The sequence below is a fragment of the Musa acuminata genome, chromosome BXJ3-8, assembly GCF_036884655.1.
Source record: "Musa acuminata AAA Group cultivar baxijiao chromosome BXJ3-8, Cavendish_Baxijiao_AAA, whole genome shotgun sequence".
NCBI lineage: Eukaryota > Viridiplantae > Streptophyta > Magnoliopsida > Zingiberales > Musaceae > Musa > Musa acuminata.
The window spans coordinates 39,250,745-39,273,507 of record NC_088356.1 but is presented as its reverse complement, the minus strand read 5'-3'; the positions used below and the strand labels follow the sequence as shown (position 1 = coordinate 39,273,507).

Below are 22,763 nucleotides of genomic sequence, written 5' to 3'. Positions count from 1 at the left end.
AAGCACACCTTAAAACACTAGGTATGCAAGCGTAGGGGATCTAGTCAGGCTACGTTGAGGACAACTAGAATGGACGATTGTTTAAGGGAAAAATGTGTAGAGATATAAAGAAAGAAGTTACTTAAATAAGAGGATATCCAAGATTTGTATTCAGAAGAATGACTAATGCTTCACGTAAGAGGCACCATGAGACAAGCGAGCTAGGAAGAATATATAACGCATAAAGATTAGGATGACTAAGTTTGAATTATGGCTTAATATTGGCAACCAAGCTTAATGGTGCTCTAGGCAATCAGGCGCGCGCAAAGGATGAGACCTACAATGAGGGAAGGGTTGCTTAGCAACTGAAAGACTTGTAAAAAGGTCATAGAGATAAAGAAAATTACTAACTCAAAGAATTTGATACTCATGTAGGGCTTGTTTGAAAACAATGGACTATTTGTGGCCATCTAAAGGCAACTAAAACTCGATGTTATAGAGCAGAAAAACTTTCTCTTTGGTATAGAAAGGATACATCTATAGAAGGTTGACGTATATTATAGATTCAGCATGTTGTTAAACTTTAAGGGGCATAGTGAGGGTGGTTGTATTAGCGAAGAGTCACAATCTAACAAGTACTTTCATGGTGGTGAAATAGTATAAAGTTTGCTCAATAAGGCAGAGTAATTTAAGGGAATAGTAGTGACATGAGAGTGTCTAATTTGCTACAATCTATTCATATGGACCATACTGATAATATGATATTTTTTTCAGCCAATAATATTACCATATAATCTTCAACTCAGCTTACTCAGATAAGATAGCTCATCAGCATATTCCTTGCACAAAGAAATACATTAATGGAGTTGGTTGGCAGCTGTAAAGCTGTATCATGGTGCTTTTCTTCATGGCTAAGGAATACGTTAATGGAGTTGGTTGGCAGTTGTAAAGCACTTAATTTCGAAATTCCCTATGCATGAAGGGTTGTTTCATGCACTAGTATTTATTTTGGGGTTTAGGGCTTAGAAAGGACTTTAGAAACTGAGGATATTGGCAGAAGCTCTCTTGGAGTGCTCTTTTGAACTCTGTATCTCTTGGATGCGTCCTTGAGTGGTAAGTATTTTGCTTTCAGTTCTGTATCCTTGTTTATTATCATTAGGGTGGTGATCTTCTGTATCCCTTTTGATTTTAATCTTGGTGGTGAGCTATTTTTCGTTTTACCGAAGTTTCTTCAAGAGTTCGTTCCTTACCTTCTGTGACATTTTCTATCTGAACAACTACTCTATCGGTGTTCTTTCGAAATCCATTCTGCATTTTTACCCTCCCCGGTATCAGTTTGGTATCAGAGCTAAAGGCTAGAGATCATGGCAAGGTGGAATGGAAAAGATGTAATTGGTGAAGGTAGCGATCATGAAGATGATGCTGAGTCATTGAGGCTGCAGCTACGAAAATTACTGTGTAGCCTATAAGAAAAAAATGAAATAATTGACGAACTTCAAAGTAGACACAACCAGCATGAAAATGACGCTTGAGAATTTACTTCTGATGATGATACACCTCCTCTTCTAAAGGAGTCGAGAAGATGTCAGAGAAGAAATAGAGTCCAAGACGAGTGGCAGAATAAATATAACCCCAGATTTGATATTCTAGAATTCGAAGGTAAAATAAATGTTGATGACTTTATCGATTGGCTTAATACAGTAGAAAGAATTTTTGATTTTCATAAACTACCAAAATAAAAGAAGGTCAAACTTGTGGCACTGAAACTCAGGCGGAATACATTTTTTTGGTGGGAAAATCTAAAGAAACAAAGAGAACGTGAGGGGAAGAGTAAGATCGTTACATGGGAGAAAATGAAAATGGAGCTGAAGAGAAAATATTTACCTCATAATTATAGGCAAGAGATCTTTCTCAAAATACATGATTTCATGGAGGAGTACACTGTAGAATTCGATAATTTGATATTAAAAGGAGAGCTTGTGGAACCGGAAGAGCAAACAATTGCAAGATAGTTAGGAGGTCTGAAGTATGAGATTGCTAAAGTTGTTTAGCTACAGCCATATTGGTCTTTAAATGATGTGAGCAAGCTGGCATTAAAAGTTGAAAAATAACAGAAGTTTGAAAAGAGTTTTCGGTACAGCTTAAAAGAAGGCTATACAAAAGGAGGAAGTTTACAAGTGTCCTATGTGGCCGACGATGAAAGTTGGGTGAGAAAAAATATGTTTCACACTAAATGCACTTCTCTTAGCAAGGTGTGCTTGGTAATCATCGACAGCGGCAGCTTCAAGAATATAGTATATTTGGAGATAGTACAGAAGCTAAAGTTGGATATCATCCTTCATCCACATCTATACTAATTATGTTAGCTGCAAAAAGGAAATGACATCAATGTAACTAAAAGATGTTTAGTTTCATTTTCTATTGGCAAGTATTATAAAGATGAAGTATGGTGTGATGTTGCTCCTATGGATGCTTGTTATTTGCTGTTGGGAAGACCTTGGCATTATGATAGAAGGGTGTTGTATAATGGTTACAAACATACTTATTCTTTTAAGGTGAATGAAAAGAAGATTATTTTAGCTCCATTACAACCATCCGAAATCAGTGCACCAAAGAAGAAAGTTAGCGCTTTTATGTCCTATGGTGAATGCAAAGATGAATTAGACAAGGGAGGTCATGTTATGGCTTTAGTAATAGTAGAGGAAAATGAACAACATAAGGGGACACCAGTAATCATGAAACAAATGCTGGAAGAGTTTGAAGATGTTATACCAGAAGAGATTCCACATGGCCTTCCACCCTTGAGAGATATCCAGCATCACATTGATCTTATTTCGGGGGTTGTTCTACCTAATAAGGCAACATATAGAATGAGTCCCAAGGAGCATGAAGAACTTCATAGGCAAGTTGATGAATTGGTGAAAAAAGGGTTAATTCGGGAGAGCATGAGTCCTTGTGCGGTTTCAGCCTTGTTGGTGCCAAAGAAGGATGGTTCTTAGAGAATGTGTGTGAACAGTCGCACCATCAACAAAATCATAGTGAACTATCACTTTCTTATTCCAAGGTTAGATGATTTACTTGATCAATTATGTGGTGCTTATATTTTCTCAAAAATTGATTTGAGGAGTGGCTATCGCCAAATAAGAATGAGGCCCGGAGATGAGTGGAAAATAGCATTTAAAACTAGAGAATGCTTATATGAATGGTTGGTTATGACATTTGGGCTATATAATACTCTTAGCACCTTCATGAGATTTATAAATCACATACTTAAGCCATACATTGGAATATTTGTTGTAGTTTATTTTGACAATATATTGGTGTACAGCAAGAGCGAAGAGGAGCATATGAATCATCTGAAAGAGATCTTTCTTATTTTGAGGCATCAAAAACTTTATGCTAATTTAAAGAAGTGTGATTTCTTTACTTCTAGTATGGTATTTTTGGGATATGTTGTTTCCAAAGATGGAATCATGATGGGTCAAAGTAAGGTAGAGGCTATTCTCAGTTGGCCAACACCTGCTTCATTGCATGATATGAGGAGTTTCCATGGCTTAACTTTGTTTTATAGAAGATTTATTAAGGGTTTCAGCTCTATTATCGCTCCAATCACCGAATGTCTGAAATGTGATAAATTCAAATGGACTAGTGAAGCTAATGATGCTTTTGAGCTTTTGAAAAGAAAGGTGACCGAAGCTCCTATCTTAGTTCTATCAAATTTTGATAATGTGTTTGAAGTTGAATGTGGTGCATCTAATGTGGGAATTAGTGCTATTTTGAGCCAAGATGGAAAGCCCATTGCATTTTTTAGTGAAAAGCTGAATGATACAAGAAAGAAATACTCTACTTATGATAAGGAGTTTTATGCGATTTATCGAGCTTTATCTCATTGGAGTCCATATCTTCTTGCCAAGCCATTTGTTCTATATTCTGATCATGAGGCATTAAAGTTCATTAATCACCAGCATAAGCTAAACAAGAGGCATGCAGCTTGGGTGGAGTTTGTACAATCTTATAACTTTACAATCAAACACAAATCTGATGTTCAAAATGTAGTTGCTGACGCATTGAGCAGAAAGCATTCTTTATTATCAGCAATGGAAGTCAAAGTGGTTGGATTTGAAACATTCAAAGATCTATATGAGAATGATGTGGATTTCGGCTCGATATGGAAGAATTGTAAATCAGATTCCTTTCAATAATTTTTTATCTTTGATGGTTTTCTTTTTCGAGCTAATATTTTATGTATTCCATCTTGTTCTTTGAGACAAGTAATTCTAGCTGAAGCTCATGGTGGTGTTCTGGGAGGACATTTCGGTAGGGACAAGACTCTAGCTCTTGTTCAATCAAATTTTTACTGGCCTAAAATGTTCAGAGATGTGGATAAACATGTGAAGCAATGCCGATTGTGTCATTTGGCAAAAACAAGAAGTCAAAATTCTGGTTTGTACACTTCATTGCCTGTGCCAAATGCTCCATGGGAGGATGTGAGTCTTGATTTTGTTTTGGGACTATCAAGAACTCAAAAGAATAATGATTCTATCATAGTTGTTGTTGACAGATTTTCAAAAATGTCTCACTTTGTTCCATGCAATAAATCGAATGATGCATCTCATATTGCTGATTTATATTTTAAGGAGATTGTTAAATTGCATGGTATTCCAAGAACTATGGTGTCTGATCGAGATTCAAAATTTGTTAGTCATTTTTGGAGAACTCTTTGGAGGAAGCTGGGTACTTCTTTGAATTTCAGCAGCTCACATCATCCACAAACCGATGGGCAAACTGAGGTAACAAATAGAAGCTTGGGAAATTTGCTTAGAAGCTATGTTGGCAAGAATATTAAGCAGTGGGATGTCATTCTTCCACAAATTGAGTTTGCCTACAATCGTTCTATATATCATAGTATTGGAAAGAGTCCTTTTGAGGTAGTTTATGGTACTAGTCCTACTGGTCCTTTGGACTTAATCCCTCATTCTACAACAAAGCAATTTAGTGGAAATGCTGATGAAAGAGCTAAGCAGATAGAGAAGTTGCATGAGGGTGTGAAAGCAACCATTGAGAAACAAAATGAGAGGTACATGCAAGCTACTAACAAACACAGAAAACATGCGGAGTTTAATGCAGGTGATTTAGTCTGGATTCATCTAAGGAAGGAGAGGTTTCCACCGGGCAAATTTGAAAAACTAAAACCAAAGGCTGATGGTCCATTCAAGGTGCTTAAGAGAATTGGCAAAAATGCTTATGAGATTGAGATACCTAAAGATTACGGAGTATTCCTAATATTTAATGTGGTTGATTTAAGTCCTTTTTATAATCATGATGATAAAACAAACAAGGACTTGAGAACAAGTCTTTTTCAACCAGGGGAGATTGACACGGGAGTGTTTAATTTGCTACAATCTATTCATATGGACCATGTTGATAATATGATATTTTTTTCAGCCAATAATATTGTCATATAATCTTCAACTCAGCCTACTCAGATAAGACAGCTCATCAGCATATTCCCTGCACAAAGAAATACATTAATGGAGTTGGTTGGCAGCTGTAAAGCTGTATCATGGTGTTTTTCTTCATGGCTAAGGAATACATTAATATAGTTGGTTGGCAGTTGTAAAGCACTTAATTTTGAAATTCCCTATGCATGAAGGGTTGTTTCATGCACTAGTATTTATTTTGGGGTTTAGGGCTTAGAAAGGACTTTAGAAAATAAGGATATTGGCATAAGCTCTCTTGGAGTGCTATTTTGAACTCTATATCTCTTAAATGCATCCTTGAGTGGTGAGTCTTTTGCTTTCAGTTCTGTATCCTTGTTTATTATCATTAGGGTAGTGATCTTCTATATCCCTTTTGATTTTAAACTTGGTGGTGAACTATTTTTCGTTTTACCGAAGTTTCTTCAAGAGTTCGTTCCTTACCTTCTGTGACATTTTCTATCTGAACAATTGCTCTATCGATGTTCTTTCAAAATCCATTCTGCATTTTTACCCTCCCCGGTATCAAGTAGTCTCCCAAACTTCTAAAGAAAAAGATGCAAAAAGAAAAGGTGCTCAAATGAGATAGTTATCTAGGAGGGATAAGTCTCTATTATCTATAGGGAGAATCATGTATATAACAAATCACATATATTAAGGGGGTATCTTAAAATGATAGCTTCATAAAGCTCAATAGACTAAGTGAGTGACAAGGAGTCGTCGTATGATCTCGTGCAAGATAATGCATTAGTAGATGCATTACATAATCAAGTGGGGGAGAGATTTTATATAACACAAAACGATGGCACACTTAGAGTCGATATGAAGATCAGACTCAACAAAGGTTTGACCTGTGAAATGGTGAGTTTGAGGGCCACCATCAACTTAATACAAATCAAAGAGTGGACTAACTTGGGTGGAACTTGATGTAGTGCCCAAGTCGTATAAAAGGAGTTGACATATAAGACGAAACATGAACTGAAAGTGCAAAGCTTTCTTGGATAAAAGTCCAAGACATGAATTCTTATAGAGATAAGAGTGATATCATGTTGTTCCATGGGTCCCTTGTTTTGATAGAATAAACTCATCTTGTATGGTGTCAAAGTCAAAGGGAGTTTCGAGGCACATGTACCTTATCTTGATGAAACAATTGATAGAGTGACTAAGGTGACTCAACTTACGGAGGCTAAATTAGGGATAAAAGACTTTGACACATTATAAGATGATGAGAAGGTGGGTACTCTTGAAAAATATATCATACTACTGACATTCAAGTTACCACAAAGGAGGCTATGTATAGTGGAGATTGTACTAAGAGTAGGACCCATGATCGAGATAATGACGCACTAATTTCAGTAAAGTTGATGGATTATGATAGCTCTTGGGTGATGGAGTACCTTAGAGCTACATTTTGCCCATGTATGACTCGAGAGCGAGTGGATGAAGATCGATTGTCAAAAGAGTGAACGCAATCGGATGTGACAGAGACATTGCAATATGTTGGCAAAGGCTACACATTGAGAGTTGTATTTTGATTTCATCTCACAAAGATCATAATATAATAAGGATATCACTAAGAGGTGACATGATATAACGAATTATAGTGGAATAGTTCGAGATAATGCAACACACATGAAAGAAGTCCTATGAGTGATTTGATCATATGGAGGTATGGTCGGGAGCTCCACTTCGATGAACAACACGATGACAAAAAGGGCTATAGATTCAAGGTGAATACCATGATATTGTAGAGGTAGGTCTTCCATCCGTGCACTAAATTTGTATCGGATGAAGACTTTAGTCAATAGCATATAAGGGTTGCATACCATCAAGAGAAATTTCTGATGCAAGTACTAGTGAGTTCTATAAGGAAACTTGATCATATAAAGGTATAATCAGGATGGTTGGAGTGTTGAACTACTCTAGAGCTTATATTTACTTGAGGAAACCCAGTAAGTTAAAAGATAAGGTCGAGTGAGTGAACATTACTACTAAGGATGCAAAGGAGAATAAAATCAACATAAGCCCTGCAATATGATGCCAAAGGCCATGCATATGAGTTGTGGCATATCTTTCCATCGATCAAGGTTAATTACTTGAAGAACATAGAGGTGTTGAAGTAGATGATCGAAAGGGACGAGAAAGTAACGATGAGTCCACATAGACTTAGCTACCTGAAACTAAGTGTCAGTTAGGATGGAGATGGAATCAGAAGAGTGTTATAGTATGGTAAAGACGGATCTACCTATCATAAAGAAATTGACACATACATGAAGCAACATATAGTATAGCCATGGGTATGATAATGCCATGGTACCACCGACAAGACTTTCATAAAGTCATCGATTCCTTGCTCTTATAAAAGGAAAGTGCATGATTGTACAAGAGGGCCAAGGAGGTAAAGAATGTAGAGGCAATGGCTAGGGAATTTCATAAAACTGGTGTTGATGGGCTTCTCATCAAGATAGCTAAAAAGTGGGAGGCTTCGGGTTGACGTAGAAGTGCTTAACCAAGGAACAAAGTAGATAATATATAGTGTTGTATCTTTTCTACTCAAAGGAGTAGACGATAAAAATGATGAAAAAAATGGTATAATCCCAAAGGTGATCAAAAGTATTGGAGACTTGCTCTAAATTGGGATAAAATTTTACTTTTTTTTGGCAAAACTGCTTGTATTAAAAAAGTTTTGATGGTGATGATGAGGTAAATTATAGTAGCTAACTCATTGTAAAAAGTTCAAATACTTCAAGGGCTTCAAAAGTTTGAGCAAAGAGTAGACAAAAATTAGTAATCAACTTTATGCATTAAGTACAACCCTTGGGAAGGCGGGTGAAGTAAGTAACCTTTGTCTTCTAAACTCTTAAGAGAATAAATAAAATCGAGTATTCCAATTCTATTATTTATCTAGTAGAGAAACTCTATACAAATTCAAAGATCTTTTAAAGAAACATAGTGAAAGACTCTAGTTGTCAAATCATCACTAATGATGATTGATTCTACTAAAAGTAGATTATTTGCTTCATTTCCGAATAGAATGTCAATCTAAAACGCAAGTGATGTGAATATACTTAGAGGCGACAATTAAGTAGAAAAGGAATTGATGAGCAAATTTTATGAAGGAAAGATCTCAAAAATTTTAAAGTCTATGAGGTGATGCTTATTAAAGATAGAATAAGCATCCACTTAGTTTAAATGACACGAGATGTTTGAGAGATTGACATACAGTAAAGAGGATTTTTTCTTTCATTTAAGGGATATGTAGGAACTAACAAAATTCAGCATAACACAACCAACCCTACACTAGAGTCAGAGTCACAAGCAAGTTAAAGTAATTAGTAAATTAAAGTTTTGACTTTTTAATAATAACGATGAAAAGTAGTTAGAAATTAAGGGAGGTACATTGTAGCTAAAGCAGAACATTAAAAATTAAGCAAAAGCGAGAAGATGCACACTTGTAAGGCTTTGACGAGAATATCGAAAGAATAAGTGGAGGAGAATGTTACAAATAAATTTGTACAAAAGATGTTTGTTATAATGTTTATGTATGCTTAAGTCTTTCAGCTTATTTATGCTTTGTATAGTATATAAAGGGTTTATAGTAGGCTAGTCAACCCCATTTTGGTTAGTTTTTGTGATTGTTTTAGTTATGTAAATGTAGGCTGTGTAGTCATTGTACAAATGCAAAATTACCAAAAAATAAACTATCTAAGTAGTCATTTTGGGAGTTTTCTAGCTCCATAGAATAGTATGGAGTGTTAGTTAGTACAAGACTTTGGAACTACTTGGGTGACACATGATTAAATGGTTCTTTGGGATATTATTCAGGGTTAGTTTACTATCTATTTCACAGCAGTGTCATGTGAGCACTTATAGGGATTGTTAGTCATTGTTGATCACCTTGGACCTTTTGTCACAAGACGTTCAAAGTTTAACAAGACTATATTTATAATTTGTATTACCTATCAAGTATTTATTAAAGTATCTACTCATGGGATCCCAAGTTAAATGCTTCATATAACCCATAAAATGTTTCGAGGAGGTTGATCCTTTACGCATAGGTAAGCAAGGATGTCGTACGATTTATGTAAAACTAGTTAAGCCCATGACAATTAGTATGATAAAAATAATATTTTTTAAATACAAGATGTAAAGTTGTAAACCTTTTGCCAGTAGCATAATCGGTCATTTTCTATTGCATGCTCCAAGGATTCTGCATCTTGTGTCAAAAATGGTCAAATACATAGAGTGACTCGAGACTTTGTACTGTATCTGTATCTGGACTAAAATCTGCAGAGGGCAATGTAATAGCCCCTTATGGTCCGGAACATCCGGTCAAACTTAAGCTTACTTGCTCATCCTTTTGTGCTATAACCAGGGTTGCTTAAGCTTTAGTTGCAATCTACTGTTCGTCATCGTGTCCCTTTGTCCAAGAACATGCTCCTTTCTCTATGCCTTAAGCAAGGGTGTCGGTTTGTCGCTTGTGTTCCATGAAATGTTGAGGGAAAGCTGCATTTGCGGCTACTCCATTCCCACCATCCCCCATAGAAAATGCTTTTCTATCGGAACAAGAAAAGTCTTAATTCTGATTAAATGTTTTCTTCTTCCTTCTCATGTTTCTTTCTTCACCCGAGGCCTTTTTTTATTGGAAGTAGGATTTTACTGGTGCAGGTCGATAAGGAGGTCCCAGAGCAGGGGCAGCAAGCAGTGAATGGTGCTGTCCAATTACCATATGTTGGCTTGCCATATCAAGCTAACCAAATGATAGTCGCCTGCTTCCCACCTTCATCCAGCCAGCTGACTGCTCCTGCAGCTTCCATGTACAACCAACTCAGCACCTTCTCCCCTATCACAGCATTCGGCAGCAGCAGATGAATCAACTGCACCCAGACACACATGTTTTAGGCAAGCCAATAACAGGAGATTGCTGCAGCCTCTAATCTCAAAAACCAGAGTGGCACGGATAAAAGAGGTCATGAACAGAAATATGAGACGTTTATTCTTGAACTGATGTATAATTCATGGACCCATGCTGAGGAGAACAAGCGAAGCATCTTGCGGAAGAGCGACACTGCTGTAGCCATCACGAGGACCTATGTTTTTGACCTCCTAGTGGATGTTGTCTCTACAGAAGATGTGAAGGAACATGTGCTTGCATGTATTAGTGCCTCCTCGCCATACTATCAGCGACTTCTCAAGAAAATGCGGTTCCTAATGTTTGTGATTCTATTAGTTTCCTCTCCGCAAAGAAAAGTTCTCTAGAGTGCTAGATCACCAAACACAGTAAAATCTCTGTTCTTATTTGCTTTGACTTGGAAAGCCTCTTTCCATGGGAATAGTATCTTCCTTTTCGGCCTACTCCCATCCAGCGTGAAGTCTAATAGAGAGAAGAGGTATTTGCCAGCTTCTTTAGCGTCAAACTGTGTTCTTTCTTACTTTACGCTTAAAAGTAGCTCTCGGCTGACTCAAGCTAACTGTTCCTCGAAACCCACTTACCATTGATATCGTCCCAACGTAATCAACTGTAGCTTTCGTGTTCAGAACGGCTACGAATCTATGGACAATGTTAACAAACAACAGCAGAACGTGTGTTCCAAGTAGAGCTGAGATTAGTGTAAACCATTGACACCATGGAACGTCCTTCATCTTTAGGTGTGCAACACAGGACAAAATTATTGAGAAAAACTCATATATACATACAAACACATATGACATGAAACAACATTTACTTTTAGTTATGATCAGCTCAGCTGATGAATACACATTGATAAATCAGAAGATGCTTGGTATGAGCAGTACAGATAGAACTACTGCACCCGAGAGTAGGCGAAGACAAGAATAAGAACTTGGTCCATGATTTTTACCAGGACCTCAGTAGCGAAGGAGTCAATGTGATAGTGGTGGCAAAGTCTTAGCTGTGGAATTAAACAGGATCAATTTGACCGCCGCAATCCCCACCGAAAAGAAAGAGACATCGACCCAAACATGGTGAACGGAGGCCTCCAAATCCAAGCAGCTGTGTGCTGGTCAACGCCGAGATATCATACGGTACGTTAGGTGTGTGACAACCCCGATCACCACCCTCGCCATTGGCGGCCCTTCGAAGTCCGATGGCAGCCCACAAGGTCACTCACCAGCCGTAAGATAGGAATGTGATCCCATTGATTTCTCTCTCCTTATATAGAGCTCACCTTGAGTTAGAACTCATCTCCCTACAGCATCACAATGATTACTCCTACTACTACTGCATCCGTGACGATGTCATGCTCCTTTCTTCTGTTTCTAACGCACGCAATGTTGCCGCTCTTAATTCTTCCCTCACTTGCCTGTGCGAGAATTCTGCTTGATGATAATAGCGCTTTGGCTGAGAACAAGCGTTTCTCGCTAAAAACCGGCGGCAGCGGCAGTGGGTTTGGTATCAGTGTGAGCCATAACAGCTCTGGTACTGACATCACTATCGGTGGAGGAGCTGGTGGCGGAGCTGGCACTTCACGTGGCGGGGGAGCTAGCGTTGGCGGAGGGATCGGTGTTGGGGTCGGCATCCACATAGGGAAAGGCGGAGCGAACGTCGCAGTGGGGGTCGGCGGAGGCGGTGCTGCTAGTGCGAACAACGGCAGCGTCAGCGTCGGTGGCGGAGGTGGCGGCGGAGTTGGATTTAGTATCGGGCGTGGTGGTGTGAGCGTGAGCGTCGGAGGCGGTGCCGGAGGAGGTGCGGGGAGTGGCGGTGGAGCGTCAGGAGGTGGTGGCGGAGTGGGAACCGCCGGAGGGGTGGTAGCTAGCGGGGACGGTCATGGAAGTGCAAGTGGTAGCGGCGGAAGTGGTGGAGGCAACGGAGATGCCTCCTCGGCTGGAGGAGCCGAAGCAGGAGGTAACGGCGGCGGCGGCGGTGGTCGAGGTTGATCACGTCTCGATGTTCCAGTACACCCCGTGACGTCAGGGATTAGATAAGTTTTTGAAGCTATAATCGTAGAGGATGCAAACATATTTGCAAAAGAAATCAAACGAGCTCTTATGATTGTGTTTGCAGCATTTACATTAGATTAAATGATGTATTTTTTCCATTTTACAGAACCTCACGAGAGCAGTGTTTCGTCAAAACTTTGTGCACAGTAATGTTTCTTGGTTTCATGACCGAGTTAGAGAGTATGTCAGAGTTGGCGTCATTTCTCTGTTGTACTTCTTCTACCGTCACTGTAGACTTGAATGCTACCCATCTGAGCCATCGATTGGATACGTACGAATCATAATTGAGAGCTGCTGTAGAAACAAGTGTGCGACATTTATATATACTCTACATCATGTTAAAGATACAATTTTTCCTACCCTTTCATTTCAGTATGGACCACATTTTTATCGTACTAAGATTCTCATCATGCAAGACTAATCCCCGAGTCCACTAGCAGTAGGAGTAGCTCCTCACTGTGCTCAACAGCTGCAGCAAGCAGCGACCCCACATACCGTATCAACTCTTCTGTGGCAAACCCATCCTCCGATTCTACCCTTTCTCAACATCCATCAATATATCTATATGCCTCAAAAAAGAAAAAATAAGAACAAATTTTAAGTATCAATTGATCTAAAATCTGTATCTAATAAATAAACAACGGATGATAAATGCAAGCACAAAGTCAGCAAGAGTTACCAACATAATGATCATAATAATAATAATAAAACAAAAACTATCAATTACCCGTGTACGATACCTGTCTCCAATCAGACAGCGATGGAGTCACGGTGGGTCCCACAAGGGCTCCGTTCTCAAGTTAGAGGAGGGTGGATGTGGGGGGTACGATTTGGACGTAAACGAACAGCATCGCTTAGTGAATATATAATTGTAGACGACTTGGGAAAGGGCGGAACAGAAAAAAAAAAACAAAAAACAAAAAATAAAGGGAAAAAGGCGAGCGATGACGGCGGCGGCGGCGACGAAGAAGAAGAGGGGCCGGCCGCGGAAGAAGCGGGAGGGCGGCCACCTTCACTACTCTCCTCCTTCGCCTCCACGGCCGTCGACGGCTCCCCGCCGGACTCTCCGCCCACGGCGCCGCCGTACCCTCCTAGACGATTTCGCCGACTTCGACGACTACTTGGATGAAGAGGAGGAGGAGGAGGAGGAGGAGGTGATGGAGGAGCAGGAAGGGAAGGGGAAGAGGCGGAAGCTAAATCTCATACTCAAGTTGCCTCCTGCTGGCCCGACCACCGCCACAACGGAGGAGGAGAGGCCTCGGAGGGGTGCGCCAGTGGTGCCCGCATCGTCCTTTTCGTCGTTGGCTTCGTTTTCTTCGTATGTGGATGATGATGATGAAGAGGACGAGGAGGCGGAGGGGGAGACAATGAAGCCGCCGAAGAAGCGGCGATTAGACGGATGTGATGATGGTGTTCGTTCTGGTGGATCTGGTGACCGAGAGGTACAATGTACAGTTCAAGTTGTTCCTACACACTGCTTCTTTGTTCCCTCTAATTCCATTTCGTTCCACATGTTGATAATATTTACTGACTCTTTATTCTTGCAGACGGGGAAGATAATTCTTCTTCAGAGTTTGAAGGGCTCTGCTACAGGTTAGATTCTACGTAGTTCTTCGTTGTTTTGTGATAATGTTCGAGCAAAGTATCCTCTTTAAAATTGATGGTGTAAGCTTCTTGTCTTCAGGGGTGTCCACTAGTTCTCAGGTGGCAGGAACGTGTTTGCCCGAGAGGAAATTTCTGGAGGCCGTTCTTGACAAGATTCAGAAGTAAATTGCTCTATATGGAGAACAGTTTTTTTTTTTTTTCCCGTTGTAATTGCTTAAGTGGCATTGTGTTCCTATTGAATTCTATGATTTTGGTGTGTCAGGAAGGACACATATGGAGTGTTTGCGGAGCCAGTGGATCCTGAAGAGGTTTGTTTATACTTGATACTTCGAAAAATTAGAGGAAAGATGGTGGGCTTTGTTCAACCTTATTACAATGCTCGTTTTGTTTCAGCTTCCTGATTATTATGATGTGATTGGGCATCCGATGGACTTTGGGACTGTAAGGAAGAAGCTGGCAACCGAAGCCTATCGTTCTTTTGAACAATTTGAGGTAACCCTTCCACTTTGATTACTGCTATTGCAAATTTATATTTCGTATTCCACATAATTTAGATGCTTATTTAAGCAGCAAATTACTTTGTGAATAGCTGGAAACTATTTAGTTCCTTGAGAAGGTAGGAGTGAGAAGAAACTCATAATAAAATTATTAATGAAGTTTCCATTTGTTTTGTTGCAATGAACCCAGCCTAATCATCAGGATTTATGTGAAAAGTTTGAGAACAACTTGATGTTGGACAACCTATTATGTTATCTTTTCCAAGTTTGTGCTAATGTATTGTTGATTTTTGACTAGGTATCAAGGCAAAGCACCTAGTGTAATCATCCTTTTCTTTTACTGACAATAACCCTATTCATTTTAATTTTTTCAATGGTGTATTTGATTATGGGAAATATAGATAGTGTGGATATGCAAATCCTACATTTAACAGCAGTTTTTTTGGCTTTGGAAAAAAACCCCTTCAAAAATCAAATCTAGTCCTTTCATCTCTTTTGTAGCTCCATATTTACAGTTTGCAGCATCTATATTTCTCACAAATGTAAGGAAGTAGGCACTTTCTTCAGAACCACACATACCTTTGCCTACTTCCTTACAAGCAAAAAAAAATTGCCCTTTGCCCATACTAAGATTATGCTTTATGCTTGCTTGTTATGCATTTAATATAATAAAATGAGGTTGCTTGATTGTTACATGTTGCAGTACAGCCCAATATGCATGTTTGTCCTACCATAAATATGCAGATTGACTATACATGACCAGAATCAGACCATTGGTAAAGCTTTATGTGAACTCATTCAATGAATGATAGTTATGATAGACGTTCAACCTTGACATGGCAAGGCTAGTTAGGTGGAACCATAATACAAGTGATTTGAGCTGCAAACATATTTTTTGAAGCTATCTCAGATATCTTCTTTTTCTGAACATGGACTTAGCTTCTTGAAACAGAACATATGAAATGCACTTTTGGGGACATTTTCCCCCTTTAAAACACATTGCCTTTGTCCGTATGATAATTTCATCTAAATTTCTAGGTTCCATATTTTTGTTTCTTAAACTACAGGGCTATCTAATTTTATCCAAATAAGATTTATTATTTAAATTTACTTTCGTAGATGCATTTCAGATTGTCAACCTGAGTAGATTGCTTTTGTTACTAATTGTCATTTGTTTTACATCATATCTTCCACATTCTCATGCTTATCGCTTGTTTAATATGTAGTACTAAATATTACATTTTTGGGTTTAGGTAGTATAGTGTCTAGTTTACATGATCTACCAACAAACAGCACTTGTTTCCCCATTTGAATTCTGAACTTGGATGTGATAAAGGCGGTTGTTCTTAGTCTTCGCCTTATCAGGTTGTATTAATGTAGACAGCAATTTATGCTGCAGTTGTTTAAGCATAATTATATCAATAATCTTAGTGTGTCAATTGTAATTTTACTCATCTACAAGTGATTTCAATAGGCGCTTGAGCGAGGTGAGGCCCGAGCACCTCGCTTCATGTCCAGGCGCCTCGCTTCAAAGAGGTGCCGCCTAGGCGCTCGCTCGAGCCCAGGCGTCGAGCGCTTCGAGTGAGCGCCTAGGTTAAACTAGACGACTGAACCAGATTTTTAGGTTTGGTTGGTCTCCAATGCTTTAGTTGGTTCAATCGAACCAACTAAATCACCGATATCAGGCTCCCTCTCGCGATTTCCCCGACTTCCCCAACCCTAACACTCGCGATTTTGTCGCCAAGATTTCTTCTCCGTTGTCGCTGCTCTCTGCTGCCGCTGTCGCTGCTCGTCGTTACTGTCGCTACTCGCTGTTGCCACAATCGCTGCTCGCCGCTGCTGCCGTCGCCACTCTCGTTGTCACTCGTTGCTCCCTCTACCGCTCGTCGCTCGCGCTCCCACTCCCGCTGTCGCTCGTCACTCCCGTTGTCGCCGCTCCCGCTCCAGCAACGACTGTCGCCTGCTACCACTGTCGTTGCCTCAGCAACCTCGGTCTTCTCACACTCTTCTCACTATACTATTAACATTATATTAACAGTATACCGCTAACTGTATACTAATAATAGTATTTTTATTTATTAGATTAATAATATATTATTTTGATTTTAATACTATTAATTTTTATTTATTTAATATTATATTTATTATTTAAAAAATAAAAAATATACTATTATGATTTATTTATTTATTATGATTTTGTACCCAATTTTCTTAATTTAATAGCATATTTTTTATTTAAATAATTATATTTATTAATTATATTATATATTTTTATAGTTTAGCGTCTCGCTTTGCTCGGACGAGCGTTTGGGCGAGCGCCTTGGGCGTTTTTGGACCTTGACGCCTAGCGCTTTTTAAATCACTGCTCATCTACTTTGCATGTTAACATGCATAATGAGTGTATGGTCCTGCACACTAATTGAATATGTGTAGCATCCTTGGAAAGAACTTGGAGGGAGTTCACTTCTCATCAATAGGATCCTTATTTGCCCAAAATTAAACTAATGAGATAACCTGGAAGGAATTATAGGAAAGCAATAAAAGAACACCAGAGATGCTGTAAGCCAGGTGGCATTGCAGGTTAAAAAAGCTACCATAATTTATACTTCTTAACAATTTAAGCATGTAATGCAGCGTCATATCATGTCTACTGCATGCACTTTTCATTATACCTGCACATGGCTTCTTTCTTTTCTTGTCATTGTGCTGCACTTCACACCTGTTTTTCTTATCGTCATCGTCCACTTTTACTAGTCCCTTGCGCTGTTATAGCTGCTGTCTTTGCCACCACTCATATTTAAGTTTCTTTATTTAGTACATTCTTTATTGGGTTTTGATTGCCATATAAGCTTGTATATGGGATATCACATAATTTCTTTGTTTTTCTAATTTTTTGGGTTGTTAGCTGCTCTTTTTATCAATTAATAATTTATTGCTTATAAAGCTTCATTTAACGTCACTCGATTGGGGTCAAATGCAAATATGAATGTGCATCCACCATACATATATTTTTCTTTGGGGCTTTAGTGTTGAAATTCTTTCTGTGATACGTAAATAAATTTTTACATAAGTAGTTTGTTGAGTCAAGTGAGTTCTCCAATTGATAGTGACAATTTTGGCTAGATAGGCTTACACAATACTGTAATTTAAAAAAAAAAAACCAATAGGCTATTTCTAATTCGTGCAATCAGAGAAAAACCAAAATGGAATACAGAGGAACAAAATTTGGAAAATAAATAATTTGCATAAATTATCAGATTATAATAATGGATAAACAAACACATAAATTGAATTGTTCAAGAGGAATTAAGCAGAAGAAAAATCAAATACTAACAGCTGTAAGCCCTATTTTGTGCAAATTAGTGACTTCACCAAAGAGCAATGAAAGGATTTCAGTTATAGACAACTACAACTAACCTTTGGTTTATTAGAGAGATTTAGAGGTTCTGGAATTGAAGTCATGGTTACTGATTGAACACCAAAGAAGATGGTTAGATGGATAATGGCTGTCGATTCTTCTATTAATGTCTTCTGAATCAGTTTAAAAAAGGTTATTGACTGGGTCCATTTGTGAACCTCTGCTAAATCGCACAAACACTTAAAGGTTCTTTGTGATGGGATAAACCTCTGTTAAACTCTAGTCCATATTCTTATAGTGAACCTTAATAAAGGTAATCAGGAAAAGAAATGGGCCTAAGTACATCTACACTTGGGTACCCCTAATTGTATATATACTTATATCCTTTCAAACAGTTATGTACTATACATTTTGCAAGTTTGCACAAAACACTGGATAGACTGTATAATTGTTTTATGTTTGTACTCACAGAGAAAGGGCTCATGTCCACAGTGGTGAGTCATACATAATTTCCATGTATTCTGTGTCACAGAAGAATCGTAGATAATTATACAGCATATATCCAACACTAGTGAAGGAACTGTTGCTGACAGAGCTAGAAAATTGTAATTTATGCTTCTCCCACGTAGTCTAAGAAGCTGACCTGGCCTAGAGAGATTCCTGGAGCCAACCCCCCCTCCTCCACCCTACCCTCCTTTTTTCTTTTCCCTTTCCTGCTTCCTCTTTCTTTTCCTTCTGTTATATCACTTGGTTCCCCTTCATCATTTGTTTCACAACTAGGACAGCTGATAATTTAGATCTAGAAGCATGTTTTCGGTCCGTCTTACTGACCAAACTTGTTTATCATATATTTTAACTTTCACAATGAAAATTCAAGTTCTTCGTTCTCTCAGAAAATTGATCCTTGTAAACTTTGTTTCTTATATGGTCTCCTTATGAGATTAATTATTAAATGCAGGATGATGTCTTCTTGATTTGCAGTAATGCCATGCAGTACAATGCACCAGATACAATATACTTCAGACAGGTATTAGGAGCTCCTACTGTATTGTTCAGACAAATAGATAGATATGGTCTTCTTCATAATCATTGTTAATAATCCTTATCCTACTCCCCAAAAGGCACGGTCTATGCAAGATATTGGAAGAAAAGAATTTCAGAAGCTAAGAATTGAGGGCAAATGCATGGAAACTTATTCTAAATGTGAAGAGAAGACTGTTTTCAATCCCATTGAGAAAAAACTGCTACAGATGTGCCCGCCAAGAGTTGCTCAAGAAAATTTTGTGTCTGATATCTCTTCTGCTACAACTATTGCTTCTGGAGGTGAGCCCTGTACTGGGTTGAGCACAGCAGAAGCTAGTGGTGTAGATCCTGCAACCACTTCCAATGGTCTTGCTGATGGCAGTTCTTCCCTCGGGGAGAGTAAGTCAGAGAAGGTGGATGACCTTAGAGGTATGGTAATTAGGGGCTTTCAATAGGTTATGATATTGGTAGAAGATCTTCTACACTCTTTATTTAAATGATTCAGATGTTTTTGAAAGTATCTGATGTTCTAGAACCAAGATCGCTTGCTGTAGCTAAAAATCCTTAAAGAGTTGTGAATTGACTAGACAGTGATGGTAACCTGCAATAGCTCCTATGATGACATCGATTCGGTCGATGTTAATCAGTCATGTTTTTTTGTTGGGTTACTATAGAGTTCCCATGTGATATAGTATAATTTTACTTAACTGTGAATCATTTTGTTTCCTGAAATCCACCCAAGATTTCTTTCATTAGATACATGGCAGTTTTTTTACCCACCTTACACTAAAATATTAGATTACAAGGAGAATGCCCTTCATATTTTATAAGAAGAGGGCTAAGATGGTCCTAAAATGAAAACATCAAAAGCCATTACAAAGGAAATGAACTTTGATAATGATGTAAAAGGAAGCCGGTGTGGCCATAATGTGGTACTTGGGTGGTGCTAACACAACATGAGTGTAGGAGTCCTACAGGTTCTGCATCCGCCCAATGGATACCAGACTAACACCATGTTAAGGCCATGGGGATACTGTGTCTTGTGTCATGTCGCCACAGTATTTATTGGTGTGCAGTTTAGAAGTTATGTATTCACAACTTCAATATGGCAGTACAGGATCGCAGATCACCACATATGTGCCTTATTGACATTGTAAGTAACTTAATTTTTCATAACTTAGGATAGTCTATCTGATGTAAACATCCAAAGGTGGGTCAAGTGTTCAAATGGAATAACTGTTGGGCATAGTGATATCTGGCTAAATTCAAGTGGGTATTATATCATTGACTTTTTTAAGAAGAATTATTTCACATTTTATCTATTACTATCAATTTGTTTTCTCTTCCAGTGAAAGGCTCTCCATCTAAGCTTGGGAAAAAGTCACTTGAGGGAGATGAAAATCGGCGTGCTAGTTACAATGTATGTGACGAACAGTCTCCACAGGTGTCTGGCATGGTTTGTGATGTTCTTGATGGCGAGCAAAGGAAGCTGGTCCCTGTATGTAACAAAGGTTACTTATTGATGTCTTTCGTTTTTCCGTGCCCATCTGATTTTTTATTTTCTGAATCAGGTTGGACTCGATGCAGAATACTCGTATGCAAGGAGCCTGGCTCGTTTTGCTGGTAATCTTGGGCCCATTGCCTGGAGAATTGCTTCACAGAGAATTGAAAGTGCATTGCCTTCTGGTGTTAAGTTTGGTTCTGGTTGGGTTGGAGAATATGAACCACTTCCAACTCCTATTCTTTCTTTCGAGAACATTCCCCAGCTACAGCATCAGCAACTAGATACAAATACAACTCTGCAGTCCAAGATGCCATTGAAGGATAAAGCAACTGCATTGGGTAAAAAAGCCAATGGAAATAGTCGGGAAGTAAATTATGGTATCCAGAGTAAGCTAGGCACCACAATTTACAATAGAGGTTCTGGTCCTGTGACGGGGGGAAATAATCTTTGTGGATTTACAGAAGTGAAGCAACAGTCGCCTAGCTTCATCTCTGAAACTCAGCTAAGGCCAAATGCTGCTGTATTACAACAGAAGAACAAACAAGTGACCTCTAAGCTTGCCAAGGTTAGTGGTACCTTTTTGGAACAAGCCCGAGAACATCAGCAATCTTCCTCAAGTTGTAGTTTGGTAGATCAATCTGTACAAAGGCCTGAAATCTTTACAGGGGTTGCCGCTTTTAAACCTCCTGGGAGAATTTCATTAGACAGAAAACTTGGGCAGCCTGAACCTCTAAAACAAACAGTGGCAATGGTGCCATGCAGTACAACTGATGGAAGAGTTCCTGTTGGTCAATCAAGTAATGGGAAAGTCTTGGGTGGATCTAGCAGCAACATTCTGGGAAATACCATGGGATTTTCCTCCAAATATCAAAAAGGAAATGTGGGTGATGAACACCAGACATTACATGAGTATGGCCTCAATCATCCGTCAAGACTAATGGGCTGGCCAATCGAGATGCTTAACCAGTCGAACATTTCAAACAATTCTGTTGATTCTTCTAAATTTTTGCCATCAGCTGTTCCACCAACTGGTAGAGAAAGTCCAAATACTGCAGATGCTGCTGCAGCTGGAGCATGGATGTCCATTGGAGCTTCCACACAATCTAAAACGTCAGTTAATGCTGTTAATGGTCGTGACAGTCCAAATGCATCTGCTTCTACATATTTTTACGGTTCTACTTCGAGAGCACCAAAGGTATCCTCCAGAGTTTCTGATGATTCCAACACAACTTCCATGTCTCAAGCCTTTAGGCAGCCCATTCAGGTGGTTGGTTCTGAACCCCAGTTTTGTAACAAAGGACTGGTCATCTTCCCACAACTAGGCGCAACCGGTATGTCCAGATTTCAAGGTCAGACTCCACAGCAAGGCCTGCTTCGACAAACAGAAAACAGGCATCCTAAGAGCGTTTGCCCTCCAGACTTGAACATTAGCTTCCAGCCCCCAGGATCTCCTGTTCCGCACTCTTCAGGGATTCTCAAGGACTCTCAGCAGCCGGATTTGGCTTTGCAGCTTTGACATTTCATGTTTGGTCCTGTTAAATTCGCCACGCAGGAAGTTATTGATGTTGTGCAACCAGCCATTGTGAATTGATGCATGCAAAAGGAGAGGTTAATCGATGTGGAATTCCTCTATACTGGATGAAGCTTGTGGCAGGAAGTTTGGTAGATACTTGAAGGGGAAAACACACCGAGTGGTGATCGCTCAATGCAACAGATCTTTTGCTTGAATCATTTGTTATGGCCGGGCATGTCGCGGAAGAATTAGGTAATTCCGAAGACCAGACTAGCAGATGACCTATGTGGATTGCAAGTATGTGGTTAGAGAATTATGTATCTTCATAGACCACAATGGATGATGGCTTCAGGTTGCTGATACTCTCATCTTTAGCTTCCACCATGGCAACATATCATCTTGCAGTGGATTAGCAAGTGAATTGGGCAGATGTACTTTGGGCAATTCAGTTGATCTGGTCTTTCTTCCGTTACTGTTTAACAGCTGTAGCAGAATCTTTTTTAGATTCTGTCCAATGAAAAGAAGCCAAATTATGATTGTGATCATCTTTTTTTCATGGTATTTAATTTTTCTATATATTTATATCCGTATTATTGGATCGATGATGAGAGTCTCGAGTATATTTATTGAAAATGATTTTTCTTTTACTAAATGATAAGCTTCTCGAAAATTTTGAATTGTAAAACAACAAAGAAAAAAGAGTAAATCATGAATTATTGAATCCAAAATCATCAAAAGTGGTTGAGGGCTCGTTGGCTTAAAAACAAATCTACCGTACACTAAAATTGTCGCATTACATCTGTGTTTAGCATTCAAACTAACGAGAAGGAAATCCTGTTGAATGCTT

At 38.9% G+C, this 22,763-nt stretch overlaps 2 protein-coding genes across 3 annotated transcripts; both read left to right on the top strand.

Moving 5' to 3' along the window:
- Positions 1-11,747: 11,747 nt before the first annotated feature.
- LOC135644189 (glycine-rich cell wall structural protein-like) lies at positions 11,748-12,353 on the top strand. Its single transcript, XM_065161656.1, has one exon. The coding sequence runs from the start codon at positions 11,748-11,750 to the stop codon at positions 12,351-12,353; it is 606 nt and encodes a 201-aa protein (XP_065017728.1).
- Positions 12,354-13,312: 959 nt separating this feature from the next.
- On the top strand, positions 13,313-22,518 carry LOC135644982 (uncharacterized). Of its 2 annotated transcripts, none has more exons than XM_065162986.1 (9): positions 13,313-13,858; positions 13,964-14,009; positions 14,101-14,182; positions 14,284-14,329; positions 14,415-14,513; positions 18,835-18,903; positions 18,998-19,328; positions 20,249-20,397; positions 20,471-22,518. In XM_065162986.1, exons 1-9 carry the CDS (start codon positions 13,361-13,363, stop codon positions 21,917-21,919), a joined length of 2,769 nt encoding a protein of 922 aa, XP_065019058.1. In that variant the 5' UTR covers positions 13,313-13,360; the 3' UTR covers positions 21,920-22,518. The 2 variants fall into 2 exon arrangements, with proteins under 2 accessions (XP_065019058.1, XP_065019060.1); XM_065162988.1 differs by having other exon boundaries at positions 20,249-20,410; positions 20,487-22,518.
- Positions 22,519-22,763: the final 245 nt, after the last annotated feature.

What these genes read in the sequence shown, in the direction of transcription:
- LOC135644982 (XM_065162986.1), top strand. Translation starts at nt 13,361, where the DNA reads ATGACGGCGGCGGCGGCGACGAAGAAGAAGAGGGGCCGGCCGCGGAAG. An exon ending in ATACAATATACTTCAGACAG is followed by an intron (nt 18,904 to 18,997) that starts GTATTAGGAGCT and finishes ACTCCCCAAAAG; the next exon opens with GCACGGTCTATGCAAGATAT. An exon ending in AGCAAAGGAAGCTGGTCCCT is followed by an intron (nt 20,398 to 20,470) that starts GTATGTAACAAA and finishes TTTCTGAATCAG; the next exon opens with GTTGGACTCGATGCAGAATA.
- LOC135644189 (XM_065161656.1), top strand. Translation starts at nt 11,748, where the DNA reads ATGTTGCCGCTCTTAATTCTTCCCTCACTTGCCTGTGCGAGAATTCTG.